The 19,660-nt window shown below is 48.0% G+C and overlaps 3 protein-coding genes across 3 annotated transcripts; 1 reads left to right on the top strand and 2 right to left on the bottom strand.

Annotated features, from left to right (window-relative positions):
- Positions 1-181: 181 nt before the first annotated feature.
- UCRPA7_7117 (putative 5-oxoprolinase protein) lies at positions 182-4,613 on the bottom strand (the record flags this gene model as incomplete). The annotated part of the gene is made up of 10 exons (XM_007919657.1): positions 182-1,529; positions 1,581-1,695; positions 1,853-2,255; positions 2,305-2,426; positions 2,493-3,085; positions 3,139-3,212; positions 3,269-3,504; positions 3,558-4,214; positions 4,274-4,495; positions 4,559-4,613. 10 exons carry the CDS (start codon positions 4,611-4,613, stop codon positions 182-184), a joined length of 3,825 nt encoding a protein of 1,274 aa, XP_007917848.1.
- A 779-nt stretch (positions 4,614-5,392) lies between these two features.
- Positions 5,393-7,177, top strand: UCRPA7_7116 (putative allantoate permease protein; the record flags this gene model as incomplete). Its single annotated transcript, XM_007919664.1, has 4 exons — positions 5,393-5,626; positions 5,682-5,768; positions 6,358-6,772; positions 6,831-7,177. The coding sequence occupies 4 exons, from the start codon at positions 5,393-5,395 to the stop codon at positions 7,175-7,177; spliced, it is 1,083 nt and encodes a 360-aa protein (XP_007917855.1).
- A 6,064-nt stretch (positions 7,178-13,241) lies between these two features.
- Positions 13,242-13,743, bottom strand: UCRPA7_7115 (putative aaa family atpase protein; the record flags this gene model as incomplete). Its single annotated transcript, XM_007919661.1, has 2 exons — positions 13,242-13,642; positions 13,725-13,743. The coding sequence occupies 2 exons, from the start codon at positions 13,741-13,743 to the stop codon at positions 13,242-13,244; spliced, it is 420 nt and encodes a 139-aa protein (XP_007917852.1).
- Positions 13,744-19,660: the final 5,917 nt, after the last annotated feature.

Raw genomic sequence — 19,660 nt, 5'->3', positions numbered from 1 at the left:
GCAGCCCTCCACGAGCTCAATATAACTGTTTTAGACATGAGTATACTTTCCAGATCGAACGTAATGGCGGCCAATGTTTTAGCCTCGATCAAAATCTCGGGTACGGTAACCTGATTTACTACTTAGACTAAGAAACATCATATTTTGTGAAGTGTTTATGGCTTCTTACTGCTCGAGTCTCCTATGACGATGCTTGCTGTGCAGCAGCAAAAGCATGGAAACTGCCGGTGGCTCGAGGATACTCAACCTTGCCCTGCCACGGTCCGTCAACTCCATTTACACGATTTGACTCGCCGTCATCAGATCCGTCATCGTCTGGGACACCCCAGCCGCCGCCACCAGGCGTATGAATTACACACCGATCTCCTGCCTTCATGTTTACCTGCCCCCTTGACCCAATATTGATCCATCGCTCGCTGCCGTCATCTAGTTTCTGTACCCACAGGTTTGCGCCGGATTCGCCGTTCTCACCGCCAAACATTCCGTATGGCTGATGAACCCGGCGCTCCGTGATGATTCCATAGGTAAGCGGTGCCCGGCATTCGAAGTCTCGGATAATTCCGCAGCCGCCGTTGAACTTGCCTCTGCCGCCACTACCTTTCCGGATTGAGAACTCGCGAAGGAGCACGGGATACCGTTTTTCGATGATTTCCATGTCTGTAGTACGCGTATTTGTCATATGAATTTGCACGCCAGACGCACCATGCCAGGTTGGACCGGCTCCTTCACCGCCGCAAATAGTTTCGCCATAACCAAAGCCAAAACCAGCACTGTCATCGCTGCTATCGGTTGTTAATGCGTTCGGATCAATGCAATTGCCGAAGAAGCCGAAGCAGTTCATGCAACCTTGAGAACCCGACGCTGCCTGGAAGGCCTTGAGCAGGAGATCAACTAGACGCTGAGAGGTGAGAGTATTACCACAGCACACAGCTGGGCCAGAAGATGGATTGAGAAATGTGTTTTTGGGCAGGATCACTTTAGTTGGTGCTAAACATCCTTGGTTGAGAGGGATGTCGGAGCCGATTAGTAGCCGCATGACATAGATAAGTGCAGAATATGTGATGGCAGGTGGTGCGTTCATGTTCGATAACATCTCACATGATGTGCCAGTAAAGTCGAAAGTTCCAAAGCCATTTTCATCGATGGTAATAGATACCTGCATCCTCGAGCCGTTATCCAGATAGTCGGTAGCCTTAAGTGGCTTAGATCCGAATTTCTTGTAAGCAGACTTGAGGTAGTTCCTCACAGCAACCTCTGCATTAGATTGGATCTGGGACATATAGAAATGAACCACGCTCTTTCCATACTCCTCCATCAATGATTTGATGAGAGTGCTGCCTTTAGTGTTGGCTGCAACTTGAGCCTTAAGATCCGAAAGGTTGTCACCAAGACGTCGAGATCCACTGCAACCGGGATACTTGCCGGGAGCTAGAAGAAGCTCGACAATGCCGTCTTCGTCGAAATTATTATCTCGGACAAGGAAAAATGACTTGATAGCAGCACCTTCTTGCCAGAGTTCCGTAGAATCACTGAGCGGGTTAATTGGCTGATATGCAAAGGCGACAGAACAAAGTACTTACGGTGGCATAGAGTTACCCCTGTAGCCGCCAATGTCAAGGTGGTGGCCTCTAGATGCAGTGTAGAAGCAAATTGTTTTGCCGTCGTCGTCAAATACCGGAGTTATCACAGTAATGTCTATTCTGGGCGTCAGCGAAAGATTATTGGTATTGAAAGCCGTGCCTACCAGGCAAATGAGTCCCGCCAGACTCAGGGTGGTTAGAAAGAAGCACATCGCCTGGACGCAGCTTGCCACGATGCAACTCATGCTGATATCTAACGGCATAACTCATACTTCCAAGATGGACTGGAACATGCGGTGCATTGGCAACAAGATCGCCATCGGGACTGAATATAGCACATGAGAAGTCCAAGCGCTCCTTGATGTTCAAGGAGATACTCGTCTTTTGCAGCGTGCGTCCCATTTGCTCCGCGATGCTCATGAATCTGTGTCCGAAAATACTTAACTTGATAGGGTCTACGACAAGCTCGCCCTCCTCCTTCTTATTCTTCTTGTTGACCAGGTCAATGACCACATGCGAGGTCAGTATCTTTGCCTGGGCCTCAGGGACAATGACGATAGTTTGAGTGCTGTCGATAATGATGGCTGGGCCAGAGATGGCCATGCCCGGACTCAATGTGTTTAGGCGGTAGATCTTTGTAGGCTGGAGGCCACCACTGGAGAAGTATGCCTGAGTCTATTACGTGGTCAGTTATGAAAGGCATAGTTGAGATTGAATCACTTACTACTTTATCCTCGCCTTTGAAGGTAAGCTTGAACTCGAGAGTTTTCAGCTCTTCAACGAGTTGGTCATTGTCACGACTAGTCTCTGCGCTCTTTCCGACACCTCTAATTCGCACATCATCCACTAGTACCTTTCTGGTTCTAGGAAAGACGAATGAAAGTTCGCGCAGATGCTCTCGTTCCAACGCACTCAGCCAGTCACCATCCTCAGGTTGTAGAATCATGAAGTTTGTATCCGTGCCATGATACCTAAGATTTAGGTATGGTTCGTGCTGGATGGATGACTCTTTGATGCCTTGGATAAGAAGGCCGTCTGTTACTTTCTTCTTCAATATGTCGAACTTCTCAGTGAGTCTAGGCAGTGACTCTTCTGTTAGGGTTTCAGAGCTCGGCTCCTGAGCCTCTTGAACAACTTCAGCTAAGGCCATGCCATACGCAGATAGAATACTGGAGTACTTGTGGATAACAACTCGCTGAATTCCGAGCTTGTCTGCAATTTCGCAAGCGTGCTGTCCACCAGCGCCACCGAAAGTGGCAAGGTTATGGTCTGCCGTCTCGAAGCCACGAGCCTCAGTCAAAGCTCGGATTGGACGGCTCATAGATTCGTTTGCAACATCGATGAATCCGTGGGCAACTTCCAATGGTGACATTGACCTGCCAGAATCGGCGTTGATCTGAGCTGTCAACTCTTCAAACTTCTTGGCAACAATTTCAAAGTCAAGAGGCAAGTTTTCTTCAGGCCCAAAAATGGCGGGGAAATAGTCTGGCACAAGACGGCCAAGGCTACCATGAAAGTAAGCGAATACTCTAGTGGACAAAAGGTTCAGTGTACTTACAAAAGATTGGCATCTGTTACTGTCAAAGGACCGCCTTTCCGGTATGAAGCAGGTCCGGGATGAGCTCCGGCGCTCTATTAGTACATTAGTTGATGAGTTATTTCACGAGACTAGTGGAACAGGGACCAACCTCCGGGCCGACCTTGAATAACCCATCACGCCAGAATAGCATGCTACCTCCTCCGGCCGCGACGGTATTAATATCAAGTTGGGGGTTCTGAATGGAAACACCGGCTGTGGTTGTCTCGAATACGTGCTCGAGTGATCCTCCGTAGCGACTGACGTCAGTTGATGTGCCACCCATGTCGAAGCCGACAATAGGTGATTTGCCATCATAAGAAGTCTTCGCATGGCCAACAACACCGCCTATAAATGCCCATTAGTAGCTTTCAGGAAGGAGAAATTACCCTGTCTCTTACCAGCTGGGCCACTTAGAATACCGCGCAATCCACTAAATGTTTTATGGCTGACAAGACCGCCATCACTCTGCATGAACTCGCAAGAAATACCATCAAGGTTTCCATCAGCGAATCCTTTGGCAAATCCGTTGATATATCGAACAATCTCAGGAGTAAGATAAGCATCCGCTGACGCAGAGCTTCCTCGAGAAATCATCTTGATCATACTTGCACCGACGCTAGACGAGATCGAGACGTGACTGAAACCGAGCTCGACAGCTATTTCGGCAATTCGCTCCTCATGTTTTGGATATAGATATGAGTGGGCAAGGCACACCGCAATTGTTTCTATGCCTTTCTCTTTGATATAAGCAAGCTTCTCCCGTACCTCGGTCTCGTCTAGCGGTCGCACAACACGCAAAATATCACCGGTGATACCCTTTACGAAGAGGCCAGGAACCTCTTTTAGTGGCGGCCGGCTATCCTTGAATACATCTTCGTCGAATTGCTCAACTGTCAGTCTCTCGGACACCTCAACAACCTCATCATATAGTAGTTCGGGCTTCTTGATACCCAAGTCAAACAACCTTGGTCTTGATTGGTAACCGATGTCAAGAAGATCCCGAAAGCCTTGGGTAACAACAAAGGCATGGCGTGTTCCTTTTCTCTCCAATAGGGCTACGTGGCTCATTTGTTAGGGCAAGGTCATATCAGGACGTAATATATAGGAGTCTCACCATTAGTTGCTACAGTGGTACCCATCCTGATAGAGTGAATTAGTCCTTTGGGGATGGGCGATCCCCGAGGTATGGACTGGCCCGAGACCATCTCCAACACACGGCGGATGCCTTCGGCAGGAGCATCATCGTAATTACCCGGATCAACAGAAAGCAACTTTAGGACAATATCAGGTCGGCCGGGCACTGAAGCCCAAACATCTGTGAATGTACCGCCACGGTCTGCGAGTATGTCAGCAAGGTGGCCGTGAACGATGGCAATGAAGTATGGCAAAGATAACATACCAATAGCGAATTTAACGCTATTTGCTTGAACTTGAACAGGGGGGTCCACCGCCATCTTGCAGTGCTTTGAGAAGTCTCGCAAGTCTGCTATCTGTGAAGAGCTCGTTCTCCAGAGATGTTGATAAGACCGACTTGGTTCGTCTGATATACATGTTTCTAGAGCAGAAACGGCGGCGGTCCATGCTCCGTTCTCGGTCCTCTAGGGCATATCATTGGATCGTCGTCCAGATAGATGCATCATATTCATGGTCTTCGATTCGACTTGCCTTGCCAACTAGCATTATCTGGATTGGGATGAGCCAGGGCTTCTTGAAACATGGCGATAACATGGTGGAGCTGCGGGGGAACGAGCCACTAAGGGGGCATCAAAGTGCCATTCGGACTAACAAGTCGGTCGCTAGCGGCGATCGGGATAGATACAGATGTAATTGGGCAACGGTACCCACTTTCCCCAAATCTCGTCGATTCGAACTGCCTCGAGATAAGTTGACTATCACATGTGACCAATAGCGTGTCCACAAAATTCGGCCGGCTCATATGCGGAACGTTGAGGACCCCTGAGCGGCCATGACTCGGTCCCCGTAATCCTGCTCCCAGGTTTTATCTCAACAAAGCGGGACCATTGATTGCGGAGAATATGGCTTGAATGGTGCATCTTGGAGATAACAATCTATCAGTGATTGTCAGAGCTATGGACAAGGGTCGTGCCGTCGAGCAGTGATGTATAAAGCCGTGTGACTGCTTCGGATGGGTCATGCAGCACAGCACCACCACACAACCAAGTCGTATTCTACCAGTTCACCGTCAGTGAGTGGCCAACAAAACAAGTACATCATGACCGAGAAGAAGACTCCACAGCCCGATATGGCTCCTGCAGCACAAGATGCTGATGAGATTGAAGCTGGCAATGTGCAGGAGCAAAGTGATGCCGAAGTCAGCAAGTCATTGGACGATCGTGTCCTTGACGAGGCAGCCAAATATCTCGCGACTACGAATGACTATGGTCCAATGACACCAGAGCAAGAAAAGAAGATTGTGAAGAAGATCGATGCTTGGATGATTCCACTGGTGAGACATCCCAGCTAAAAACGCCCTCATTAACATAGCTAATATCTTGAATTAGTGTCTCTTCACTGCAACCCTCGGAGCTGTTGATAAGGTTCAGATGGGTACCGCGTCCCTGTATGGCTTCCAAACGGACAACCACATGGTAGGACAGGAATATAGCTGGCTAGGGAGCATCTTGCCACTCGGGGTATGTCATGACATGATTCATTAGATTGGGCTACAAGTTAACTTGAGTACAGCAACTCGTTGGTCTCGTGTTTACGTCCTTCCTCGTTCATCGATTACCGCCTGCGAAACTTCTATGCTCAGCATCCGTTGTTTGGTCTATCTTGACAGTTTTATATGCACCATGCAGAAGCTGGTCAGGCTTCATGGCATTGAGATTCTGGATGGGTTTCATTGAGGCAGCTATCCCTCCTTGCCTTACCATGCTTGTTGCCAACTTTTACAAAAAGAGTGAGCAACCACCGAGGAATGCTAGTAAGTAAACAAAATCTTCATACTCTAGATGTACTTGTTGACATGATGGCTTAGTCATCTTCGCGTACTTTTCGTCTGTATTCAATGGCTTCTTCGCTTGGGTAGTAGGCAAAATCCCGGACGACGCACCTCTCCTCAAATGGCAATACCTATATATCCTGACTGGTTCAATCAACATTCTTTACTCCATATTCATCTTCTTTGTACTTCCCGACAGCCCCATGAACGCTCGCTTTTTCACCCCGGAACAGAAGTACCATGCTACCCAGCGCCTGGCTGAAAATCGTACGGGTATCGCGAGCAAGACTTGGAAGTGGGATCAAGTGTGGGAGGCGCTGCTTGATATCAAAATATGGATCATCTTCTTCTTTAATATCGTTATCAATATCCCCAACGGCGGTCTTGTCAACTTTGGCTCTATCATCATCAAGGATCTTGGTTACACCTCACTCGAAGCCAGTTTGCTCACTATGCCTTTTGGCATCCTTGCTACATCAAGTGCATGGCTCTTCAGCTATATTGCTGCCAGATGGCACAACCGACGGACTCTTGTCGCTTGTTTTGCACTCTTACTTCCAATTCTCGGGACAGCCCTTGTGTACGGCCTTCCAAGAACAAATATCGCTGGACAGATGGTCGGCCTGTACTTCATGTACTTCTACTGGCGTATGTCATCCGTTTCCTTCACTCTTCAATCCAACTCCGAACTAATGAATATGGATAGCACCATACGTCATTGGCATATCACTTCCTCAAGCAAACACTGCTGGCCAGACAAAGAAAGCCATTTGCTATAGCTTGGTCCAGATCGGTTACGCAGCCGGGAATCTGATAGGTCCACAGACCTTTATTGCGAAGCAAGCTCCAAAGTACACTGGGGCTGTTATTGCTATGCTTACTAGTTATTGCGTCTGCATGCTGTTGATGTTGTCATACTGGTTCATTGCAGCAGCCGAGAACAAGCGGAGAGATCGAAAGTATGGCAAGCCCGAAGCTGTCCATGAGGGCACCGTGGAGGGCTTTGTCGACATTACGGACAAGAAGCAGCATGATTTCCGCTACACTACTTAGGCGCAAGGAATTAGCCACTTTAGTAGGGTAATCATTGTGTTCAGACGAGAGTTGTTGAGGCGGAAAACATTTTATATTAGTATTGCCTCTTCTAAAACACGCTTAGGCAGTTAAGTAAGTCGCAACATACACGTTTTGAAATCAGGAGGAAATGAGTAGCCAGTACAGTTATGATATTCACGCTAAACTGATCGTTCCATGTCTTCCCGCTAAAATTGACCATCCCATTAAGGCTCCAGACGCTCTTAAATCACGAGCTTTCCAAACATCTTCAATTATTCGCCTAGCCTTTTTGACGTTTCCCAGCTGTCTCGTTTGCTGTAGAGCATCCAGTCTCTCGAGTACGAGCTTGCGGTCCTCATCTGATTCTGGCCTGACACCCAGCGTCGCAACAATAAATAGTGGCCATAAAATGGTGTTTGTTCGTAGTGATATTTTCGGAAGAAAGCTGAGAATCTGTGTTGTGAGTCGGACCATGTGTGGGTGAAAAGGGTTCGCGTTATCAATGCGAGCATATAGATACATGAGTGCCGCAAGCCGCTTGGACTCGGCAATGATGTGGCCGTTATCGCTATCAGAAGACGTTTGGACTCCATGGGCGGGTATTTCTAATTGATGTATGCGCCTCTCGATGTCATCTCGACGATGCTTGATGTCTGGTGGATGATCAATGGGGCCTGATTTGGGCGAAGTAGGAGCCTCAGACATTTCCAGGTAAGTTATGATGGATGCAAGATCTGTGGTCTCTGCTATGAGGCTCATCAGCTCTTTTGAGCATCCAGTCAGAGTGTGAATCGCTGGGCTATTGGTAGAATGTTGTAAAAAGTCTTTTATCTCGTGAGCATGCCTTGGTGTCCAGACAGTGGCAGCAAGAATATCGTGTGACAGAAAATAGGCAACCGCAAACTCATAAAGCTCCCGATGCTCTAGGTTATTGTCTGATTTAAATGTTGAACCAGACAGTAGAAAGGATCGTGCGAAATCAGCGTGAACTTCCCACGACTGAGAACAGTCATGCAAAATCTACAGTTTGGGTTAGACACGGGTGACACAATGAAGGAGCAACCTGACCTCGTAAAAGCACATCATTAAAGTTGACGATATAATTTGCTCGATTCCAATTGCGGCCTCCGTGATCATTCTTGATTGTGAATTGTAGTTGACGACCTGATTCCGCAATGCAGCGAGCGCTCGGTTTCGATGGTCCCAGATGGAGATTTGAGGGTTTCCATGCTTAAGCATCTGCATCTGACTTGCCGATACAGCCATTATGCATTGGAAAAGAGGCCCTTGCGGTGAGACTGCAGCTATTCTTAGTATCACATTCCGATATGGGTTTGTTTCGTGATTGAGGGCGCATCGCGGTGCTACAAAAGCCGTGAAGTAATCCCATAGGCGCGAGTGCTCCTTCGAGAGACTGAAAAAGTCTAGCGATCTGGGCGAGGTCACAGTTGGTGGATCGAAGATTTCTATCGACGTAGATGGAGTTGACGATGAGAGAGTGGATTGGGCGTCCGAGGCTGAATCGTCGATCCAAGGCTCATCATCCCCGGATGAAGCATTGAAGTCGTCAAATGTCGTGTTTAGGAACATCCATCTTTCAACTGTGAAATCAAGCGGAGGCCGGTGATGTTGCCAACTGGACACGCGACGACCCCCATGAGCATCGCTTTTGGACACCTTCTGCCATGTGAGTCGGACTTCGTACTGACAAACGTGACCGAGACGTTCACAGTGATGGCATACTGGTCGCTGTTCTGGATGGTTTTATTAGCTCAACAAACTGATATGATTGTGACCTCTTGCCCACGAACCTGGGCACTTGACTCTTCGCTCTGTAGTAAGTCAGCATGGACAGCTAGGAGGCACAATGTAACAGGTTGATGTCCACTCACCACGACATTTCCAGCAGCCGCTCCGGACGCGGAGCTCTCCCGATCGACGTTTCCGCCGTACCGCCGACATGGGATCGGATACTAGGATCTAGAGAATGTGACCGGTGGATCTCCCCACCACGCGCATAAATAACTTTGCGACGATGGTATCCTATGGCGTGTTGCGCTGATGACGGATTGCAATTACTCTTAACATGCCACAATTAGGAGACGAGAGAGTTGGCAGTTCGAATCGACGAGACTTGAGCTAGATCAGCACAGGAGAATGCTCCACTGATAAGCCAACCAACAGAGGCGCACTAACTTAGTGGCAAGAGGGGAAGAGAGGGGGTCATGGCATACCAGTAGCGCGCATGCATGCTCCGGGCAAGTAATAGCACCTCTGACTAGAGGAATGCGCCGAAGGCCCCCACATCGGTCACGCCCCGACGCACAGGGGCTGTAGTTTAGTCGCTTCGGGTTGCCATGAGATGGAAAGACTATCACCAGGTAAACCGTTAAACGGGACAAGAATATTCTATCCTGAGCGCGTAACCGACGTCGGGGATCCTCTTTAGTTCAGACTTGGCGATGGCCTGATACTCTAATCATTCTCAGGAGCCTATGGTATGAGAACAAGTTTCTGACTATCGTTGCTTCATTTATTTAATGTAGAAAGTCATCGAAAGAGTGCATCTTCTGCTCGTGAATCAGAAGGGCAATCTTGAATATCGCGATGTCAGCTCAACAAAAGTCTGTCCTCATAGTTGGTGGAGGCACCTTCGGTCTCTCGGCGGCCTACCATCTCGCCCTATCTGGTTACAAATCGGTCACGGTGTTAGACAAAGGTGATTCAATTCCATCGTCCCTGTCCGCTGGAAATGACATCAACAAAATCATCCGTGGTGAATATGAGGACCCTTTCTACTCTGAGCTGGCGCTCGAGGCCATGTCCGAATGGGCTAAGAACCCCGTATTCGCGCCACATTACCATCAAACGGGCTATCTATTAGGAAACTCTGCCGCTGCCCCGGAGAAGAGCAAGCGATCGCTAGCCAAATCGCTGGAAAGCATAAAAGCCCACCCTGCATGGGCAGGCAAGATTACACCAGTTCGCAATAGAGAAGACATACGTCGGGCCGCACCAGCGCTGAACGGACCGATGGACGGCTGGGAGGGATACTTTAACAAGTTCGCTGGATATGCACACTCTGCAAATGCATTAAAATCTGTTCACAATGCGATCATTAAGCTAGGCGTCACGATCTACACAGGCGAAGCCGTTACGAGGTTGATTTACGCTGGCGAACAGTGCACTGGTGTTGTCACGGCGGGGGGGAAGCATTATACCGCCGATATCATTATATTGACATTGGGAGCGTCACTAGGCAAAGTTTTTCCTGCTATCGGTCAACAAGTTACTGCAAAAGCGTGGAGTGTTGTGCATGTTCAACTCAGTGAAGAGGAAGCAGCTCGGTTGAAGGGCATCCCGGTCACCTACGCACGAGACCTTGGCTTCTTCTTCGAACCTGAGCCTGGAACCGGTTTGCTAAAGCTCTGCCCCAGTGGTGCTGGTTACACAAATTACGTTTCTGAGACTGGTCTATCTGTTCCTCCGGATCAGAATGACTTCATTCCACCAGCTGACGAGATATTGGCCCGAAAGCTTCTACGCGAGACCTTGCCGGAGCTTGCGGAACGGCCACTTATCAATAAACACATATGCTGGTGTGCAGATACCGTGGACTCAGATTACGTGATTGACCTTGTTCCCGGAACGAAGAACCTGCTTGTTGCAACTGGCGATTCGGGGCATGCGTTCAAGATGTTACCTATTGTTGGCAGCTGGATCAAGGATGTAATTGAGAAGGGGGAACAAAGTATACCGCGTTGGAAGTGGAAAGCTGGAACGGACGCCGGCGGTAATGTTAGCTGGAGAACTGGACAGGTGGTAGATCTGAAAGCTACGGGCGTGCGGAGCAGGCTTTGAGTTGAGAACAGACTATACTGCATTCCTATTTTACACTATGAATAGGCCCGTTGTTTCTTTCATCACTTGGAGAAAGTCGACTCTTGTTCCAGCGAGGTTTTGTTTTTGGATCACGGCCTCAAGGAGTTTTCGGGTTTTCACAATATTCTGGCCCCATTTCTCTGCCAATTCTAGAGTACGAACAGCCCATGCTTGATATATTGGGTCTTTAGTGGTGATTCCCGCGATGAATACATGTGTCGGCCAGATGCCCTGAGGTGACCCCGATCTTTCGCGCGACACGCGCTGACACATCCTGATAATACGATCAGCACATTCTTCCGGAGAAAGAAGCCACGCCTCGTCGGAAGCTGGACGAGGTCGGTAGATGTTATAATGTATTAAACTCGTGTAATAACTCCCAAGAAGAAGCAATCTGTTGTAGCATATTGCGGTTACTGTTGGCATAGCGTTCAGACTTCCTTCAGCGACAGCCAATGCCGCCTTTGCTGCAGGGGAATCATCTTGTTCGACTTCCTTTTGCAGGATCGTGAGACTCGAATGAACTGACTCCCATGCCAAGCTGCTGACTGGTGTGATGTGCCCTGTTCCCCGTCCAAGAATCTTGATCTGACCGGCAACCGTCACATTTCTAAGACTGAGGCGCATGCATGCCTGCATATCTGTAGGACAATCACTTTTTGACCCGGGTCGCGGAATCCAATTCACTACGGCTGGTGCGTCATCTGATACTGAGGACTTGTCCACGAGCTCGTAAATGTGCGGATACATCTTCAAGCAACCTAGAAGCTTGCCGCCATAGCCCAAGTACGATGCCTGGTTATCTCTAGCACTCATCCAGACTAGAACGAGAGATCCGATGGGACCAATGCGACTCATGGCACCCTCCGGGTTGCTGTCGTCTAGTTCGCATTTGACGACATTTGCGGCAAGATTGATAAGTTCGCAAAAGCTTTCCACTCTTTCAGCGAGGATAAGTTGGTATTGCATCAAAAACCATATTGTTGTAAGAAGTAATGCAGGCGATATGTCATCGGCAAGGTCTTCAATCAGTTCCGTGTAGGCGGCGTCGTATCGCTTCGTTGCATCATCATCACTCTGGTGAGTGACGTGGGCTAGATGTAGGGCAGACCATGCCATCATAGCGTCGAACAAGCTTCTATGAAACAAGCCCATGTTTGTCAAAATATAGCTGTAGAGATTGTCATGAACGCAATTGCGCAAGATGCAGAATCTCACCATCGTCGTGGTGAAATGGTGCATGGGCGGTCGATCGGCTGCCACAAGCGTAACATCTCGACATCTCCTAGGCCCGACATTTGTTGGCGATAAATTTACAGCAGAGTCAGACTCCTGAAGATCGTCCAATGCAAATGAAGGATATAGATTAGGCTTTTGGCCTGTAATGGTTGCAGACTGATGGTGATAATTGTAATCCCCGGGTCCGAGAGTCTCAGACCAATCAACATCGAAAAACCCTTCGACCATCTCAAGGGAAGGCCACCATGGCGGAGAGAGTTCCTTTGATAAGCTGCTACTTGGTTCGATCAGGTCAGTATCGGCAAACGAAGGAGCCAACGAGGATACATCTTGAATCGTCACAGTAGATGTATTAATCTGCGTCTTCTCTTGGCGGTCGCGTCTAACCCTCTTTGAAGTATTGCTGCCATCGGCTCCCCAAGTACAGGTCAACTTCAGGCGAAGACAAGCCCCGCATGCTGGATGAGTTTCATCACATCGCACCTTTCGCTTACGACACACAAGGCAGCCTAAGTCACTTGTGTTAGCAAGGATTTCATTATTTGTGCGTCTGACCTACCAAGCTTGGACCGCCTTTTGCGAGACGCGTTTCTGTCATCGGTCATCGTTGAGCACACAATCCTGTGAGCTCTATCATTCATGTGAAGGATGGGACACCACTTCTCGGTCGGTTCTCTGGAACGGCGATCGGTTCGCCCTTATCTTGCCCGTCGGCTAACTGTCGCCCGACATCAATTTCCATCTCACTAGCCGACACTAGTGGATCCAATAGGTTTGAGACTAAGCTTAGATTTCGTGCAGTATTGATATCTATATATGTAAAATGTTTTATAAACAAGCCTCGCATAGGAGAGTACTCAGTCTCGGGTCGCGGGTGACACAGTAACCTCAGTCGTTCTATTTAGGTCTCTTTTGCATGGCGCCGTTACCACTTTCTATCCTATCGTAGTCTCGACTCGGTGGCCCACCGATCATCAGAACCTCGAAGTTTGTTGAGATACTCGTCAAACTTCACGACCGAGGCAAAGGCATCCTGGACGTGCTTGTACACTAGCATTTGCTTGCGAAACTTCGCCAAATACCTTGCTAGAGTGATGACATTCCGAATCTGACGGCCATTTAGCTCGACCTGTGCTAGTTTGTGGACATTAAGTTCTAGATCGTCAATATCGACCCGTTCCTTGGTTTTAGCGAGCATCCGGATAAAATTACGCCAGATTTCAACACGCTGGTCCTCGTCGAGATTCGAGTATCGCAATGCTAGATGAATTCGCGACTTGAAAGCCTCGTCAAATGTACCAACCCGGTTTGTTGTTAAAATTAGAATGCCATCATAGTACTCTAAGACTCGTAGAAAGACTAGCAAGTGAGATATGTTAGAAACTCGCTCATTGATATCAAAGCTGCTGAACTGCAGGTATACTCACCTGAAACAATAGCATTTTGTCTTTGATCTGCGACGTTTCTTTCTTCTAGAAAGACATCTGCCTCGTCTAAAAGGACGACTATGCTTTTGTCAATGCTTGGAATTTAACACATTGACCTGTGAAGCTTACCACATTCCCAGGTCAATGTGTTAAATTCAGATCGGAAGAGCNNTGAGAACCGATTGTAGGTACTAGTTTTGTCAGAAAATGAGAGTTTCAAGGAGTCGCAAATCACATACCCTTTCAACAGCAGAAGGCTCCACACCAATATCACCACATGTAACGCGGTAGAGTGGGCGTTCTTGCGCTTCGGCGATACTCTCGGCAGTAAGAGTCTTCCCTGTCCCAGGTCCTCCATGGAGAAGAATGAGAAGTCCTTGGCCTTTGTCGGCGATGATGTCGGGAGCTACGCTCAAATGATGCCCATGGGCAGTGACGGCGGCCTGAATGAGCTCTTTGGTCTCTCCAGGTACAACGAGACGCTTGAATGCATCTTTGTTCCACGTTACGTCGGTGATATGGTCGACTCTGATAAGCCCTAATAATAACAAGTCAGTCTTGGATGCAATGTCAGCGACACGATATTTCGTGTTCATACTAAATCCTTTCGCTGAAAAGTCAAATGCATGTAATTGCGGGGGCAGCATGGCCAGGAATTCGTCACTAGGCGGTTCCGCTCTGTTCATCGCCTCTGTACCAAGGTCGTCCGCCTGGCTCAAAAATATTGCCTTTTTGGGATGTATCCTACGAAACATGTTGTAATCGACCATAACGCGGAGCTCGACCTAACGTGGGGGCCATCATTAGCAAGACACGTCAAAACAGGAATATCGTTTGCGACTTACAGGCTTCGAAATTCCATCGCCCTCCGAAGCTGGCTCAGTATAGGACACCAATTTCTTTTTTCTGCAACCCCAAAACTTGTTTCCCCTTGCTATCAACTTCTCATGCATTCCAGTCTTCGCAAATCGGAGAGGATATACTCTAAGCGTGGTTATGTCGACTTCTCCATCCCGTTCATACATCTGGAAACCATCTTGTGTCACCATCAAAGATGTATCTATGACCCCGTCTATTTTCTGAAACAGCCCGTTGTAAAGCCACCAGTAGACATCAGCTTCTCCATCTTGTATATCTCTCCAGGGATAGTCCTTCACTTTGTAAACCCATATTAAGCTTTGCTCAAATCTTCTCGGGTTTAGCATAAGCTCTCCGGGACGAAACAGCTTTGGGAAATGTTTCGTGGTGACCTTTCCACGAGAGAAAAGTTCATCGGCCTCATCCCAATCTTTCCGGCAATGTTTCTCAAACCAGCTACAGAGCAACTTGATACTCTGGGAGTCAAAGTCGTCCAGCTTACTGTTGTCAGCAAGTTCGAGAAGTGTCTTATTATGAGCGTAAAAGAAGAGAAACGGCTCATAAAACACTTTTGGTGGCTTTTCCTTGTATCCCTTGAAACATCCATGATGAGCATGCATGATGTCTTTCATTGCCCGTTCAATGGCCTGTCCAGCAACAATATGCTTCTTCTCACTTTCTGCCGGAGGCGAATCGTCAATGATCTTACCATCCTTGTACCCAACTCTTCGGTGATAGTCTGGCCCTCCTGCACAAGAACAGTTGTACTGGTGGACTACGGCAAAAGCCATATGTTTGTGTTTCTCTAAATGTTTTGACATATTCTCCATTCCCCTGAGTCCTCGCAGATGATCAGACTTCATATCCCCTTTGAACATCCGGGGGACGTCCCTGAAGTAGTTTCGCTTGGTACCAGCGCACCAAACTAGATGATACTCTTCGAATATTGGTGTTTCCGGGAGTTTGGTTGCATCTTCGTCACCAACTTGGCTCTGTGGTTGGCTTTCGTGTTTGTCGCTCAACAATTGGCGTCTGTCGCCTTTCTGCGCCGTCTGTATCACTTTCTTGAGCATTGCGTTCTCTGTAGATAGCCTTGCAACAGATTTGATGAGGTAGTCAATCAGCTGCGTATTAAAACCTTCGCCAGAAAGCTCTAAACCTGGTATCGTAGACAATTTCTGTTCAATTTGTTTCCCCATATCAATAGTCGTGGTATCCATGGTGTTATTCAGGATCGCTATGGGTACGTCAGCTTGGCAGTATTCCCAACTCCGGTTTTCGTCCGTTACCTGTCGTGGTTGTGTCCTCGGCTGTCTCATCAATCTTGCCCTGCTCTGGCTTTTCCGTATTATCGTCTTTTTCCTTTTTTTCATCGTCATCGTCGCTACCCTTCTCGCTACTATCGTCTTGAGGATCATCATTGTCGGCTAGGTGGTGATCTCGTTAGTGAAAGATTTCACAATTGAGATCGGTGACGGTACGGTAAATAATGCCCAATTGCGCAGCCATGCGTGCCAATGCTTCTGTTTTGTCGCTATAATCTTGTGAAATAGTATCATTCACACCCTTGAGCAGCGCTGCTGATTCTTCGCTGTCATCGTCTAGAATGCTAGGAATTATTGGGAATTGAGCATCTTCGTCCATTGTCCAGTCAACAAGGTGGCTAGAATTTGCAAAGCAGATGAAAGGCCGAGCTGGAATCGAGGGGAGAGGCAGAGGCATAGCATTAACTACCACACAAATACGAAGGTTGCACAGCAGGACAGCACCCTCGTCACAACCCCCTTGTAGGGCACCGCCATGGGTCGGCTGGGAAGGGCGGCTGAAGAAATGGGGGCGAAAAACAGCCCACCAGCTTCCTATCAAGTTAAGCTTTCATTCCAGGATCTTGCACTGCCGCTTTGTTACCGGGCATAGCACCGCCACCATGCAATGCTCGCCTGCTAGCAATCCAATCAGGGTCATAAATCAGCCACCAAGGAAGTTGAGAAAGGCAGCTTCAGCGCCAAGGCCACCAACGGTCCAGCTGCTGCACAGTGAGCCTGCGCGGGGAAGATATACAAAACGACATCGCGTCCTCCTTCATCCGTTTCCTCCCAGCGCCGAGTGTCGTGCATCAACTCCCATTGTGAGAGATGTCGCAAATGCTGGCACCTGATTCTGGTGGCCTCATTCCGGCTCATATCGGCATAGAGAGTACCGGCCAAGATCCCAACACCTTTGGACAGACGCAACTGTTGGCTGCAAAGCATGTATTGACAGGACAAGCCAGCCTGTGGCAGTGGTACATGCCTAGTAACCACGATGACCGGTAATATTGATCTTCCAGTTCTCACGACGGTCCCAGAACTGAACTTTTACAAGGGAATCATCAATCGACATTACAGAGTCAGCATATAACAAGGCTCTTAAATTCCACGGAGAACAATTTGGGCGAAATCAAACAAACACCTGGCTCACACCTAGATCGTCCATTTGTGAGGTGCTAAATGTCCTTGCCGAAGCGCAGAATAAGTATACAGCGAAGAAACTATCTCGGCGAAAATCATCAGTTATTATGGCATCGTGGTGGAAGGCAGTCTCATCGAAAATGATGCAGTACGAAAAAGTTGTTGACACGCTTGTTTCATCACATCCCGAGTATTCAGCTCTTGTCTGGGGTGCAATGAGATTTCTCTTCACAGTAAGTGTCGTCTGCCCGAGTGCGCCGGAAGCCAGTTTCTAAGTGCGCCAGGTGACTCTCAACCACGAAGAGCTGTCTAGCAAAATTGCACAATCTTTCGCAGAGATTGGTAGCGTTCTACCTGAGGTAGACTTCATTGCGCAGAAGCTGTACCCGACCGAGAGCATTCAAGTCACATTGGCACACGTTTACGCGCAACTTCTCGAATTTTGCACTAGAGCGACCGCATGGTACAACCGAGTTCAAAGCAATCCTATCAAAAAGGTCTTGACGGCAATTACAAAGACATGGCCACTGGAATTCCAGGACATTCGATTGAACATTGATAGGTACTTTAGGCGGCTTCGAGAGCAATCAGCTGTAGCTCACCAAGCTGAAACTCGGGATATCCATAGAAAAATTAGTGATATCCGTATAATGCTTAGCAAAAAGTCCTCTATCCAGCAAGCTTTTGGTAAGTCAAACTCCGCTAACGTATACAGACAGAATGCTAATCAGCCTCACAGGATCAGAAGCGACCACCATACGGCTCAATCCATCAATACTAAAGATGTTACCTTTAATCCAAGAAAGAGTTTCGCTTTATCTTAGATGCAGCACCCCTGATCCAAATCAAACTCTCGAGGTAGGCGCTGCCATGAGGGATAGGCGTCGAGCACGCGGAGGATTTGGACACCCTGGAGTCTGGACTTCAGCCGAACTGCGCGAATGGATCTCGAAACCCGACTCAGCACTTTTACAACTGCGAGGATCATTGCTCCGCGCTGAAGAAACAAGAGATATTGCCCTTGACCTGGTGCAATTGCTTAGATCCGTTGAGCTTCCTGCCATCTGGTATGTAGGCACCGCTTGCTCTGTGGAAAGCGGTCCTGCAAAGCGCGTTCCAGTAGCTGACGTCTTACGGTCACTGATACAACAAACCATTGACCAGCACACGGAGGTTCTCCAGACCTGGGACATCAACGAAACTCGCTTTCAAGATTGCAAATCCGATCGAGACTGGCTACGCGTCTTCATATCCGTCTTAAGTCAGATAGAAAGGATTGCTATAGTCGTTGATGCCCATCAGGATGTCACCGAAATTCTTGGCATGATCAGCCAGTTTTGGGATATCGCAAGCCGTGACAACATAAAAACTATTGTTAAGATCCTAGTTCTCACATATGATGCTTCTCCCGAACTACTCGGATCATTCCCATTGCTTCCTACAACAAGTAAGGTGGGTTCATCAAGACTCGCTCGAGGACCAGGCGCTTTGGCAAGGCCTGGCCGAGGCAATTCGCGATTCCTAAGTCAACGAAGAAAGACCTACCGATCGCTTCAAATTGCTGGTCCCGAAGAGTTCAAGCCATATGTATTGCAGTTTGTTAATGTTGGGAAAGGATGAATGCCCAAATATAGACTATCTAAAGCAAATATAGACTTATTTATTCAGCCTGATTAAAATCGAGAGGTAAGGTGTAGGTGAGCAGGACGTAGTACTTGACAAAGCATTCCAGGAAACACCATTGGTTCTTACGCAGTTCTCGAACGGCCTCTGTGGCAATCCACAACAGTCTTCGGGTTTAAATCACTATACAAAATGCTGAACGTCGTCAATCTTAGAACAATGACAAAGGTTTTGGCTTCCAAAGAGTTACTCGAAAGTGTATAAAGCGCTTTATGAATCCACGTGTTATATTAGTTTGATTTTCCTTGGTCACTGAGTGAGGCAGCATCAGTAGCTATTTCCATATGCCTGAAAACTCAGGGGCAAGCTTTGTTGATTTCGGGGCATTCGATAATCGACATGGCATTTTTGGTGTTGGCGATGATCGACTCTGGGCAAATGGTGGCCAAATGACCAAGTACCGCCTAGAATACAGTATCGTTGTAAATGCTACATCAGCCCCACTAGCACTGCAACATTCATTAACCACTGGGTTAACAATCAGGTAAACACGCAGCGTGATGCAGAACATTTTCACAAAGAGATGCTGTTTTGGCGCGAAACAGGTCTTCCTTCCTTGTGCAACGTGCGGCAAATAATTCACTGTTGTCTTCGTATGATGCCATGAAGAGAAATACTGAGCACAGCCTGTTTCATATAAAACACCCCTTCCACAGCTTGTGCCCATGTCCACCGGAAGGCCTAAATATATACCAGCACAAGCATTGGTCCAGATTTCATGTTGGCCCTTGTCTGGCCCCCAACAACTTCATGCCTTTGTAGAGCCTCGCCCACCACAAGGCACCATAGCCAGGCAGACAACAGGCAACAGCCATATTGTTCCTTTTAAAGAAAGCAAGTTCTTGAAAACTAACAATTCAAACTTTAATGAACTCTTGCTTTTGATCGGCAACTATAAAGCACAAAGATACACAAAACTCACCTAACACAGAAAGACACAC

This window comes from Phaeoacremonium minimum (genome assembly GCF_000392275.1).
Source record: "Phaeoacremonium minimum UCRPA7 unplaced genomic scaffold PA7_03_scaffold_499, whole genome shotgun sequence".
Lineage (NCBI taxonomy): Eukaryota > Fungi > Ascomycota > Sordariomycetes > Togniniales > Togniniaceae > Phaeoacremonium > Phaeoacremonium minimum.
The sequence above is the reverse complement of the archived record's forward strand: the minus strand, read 5'-3'. Positions and strand labels throughout refer to the sequence as shown.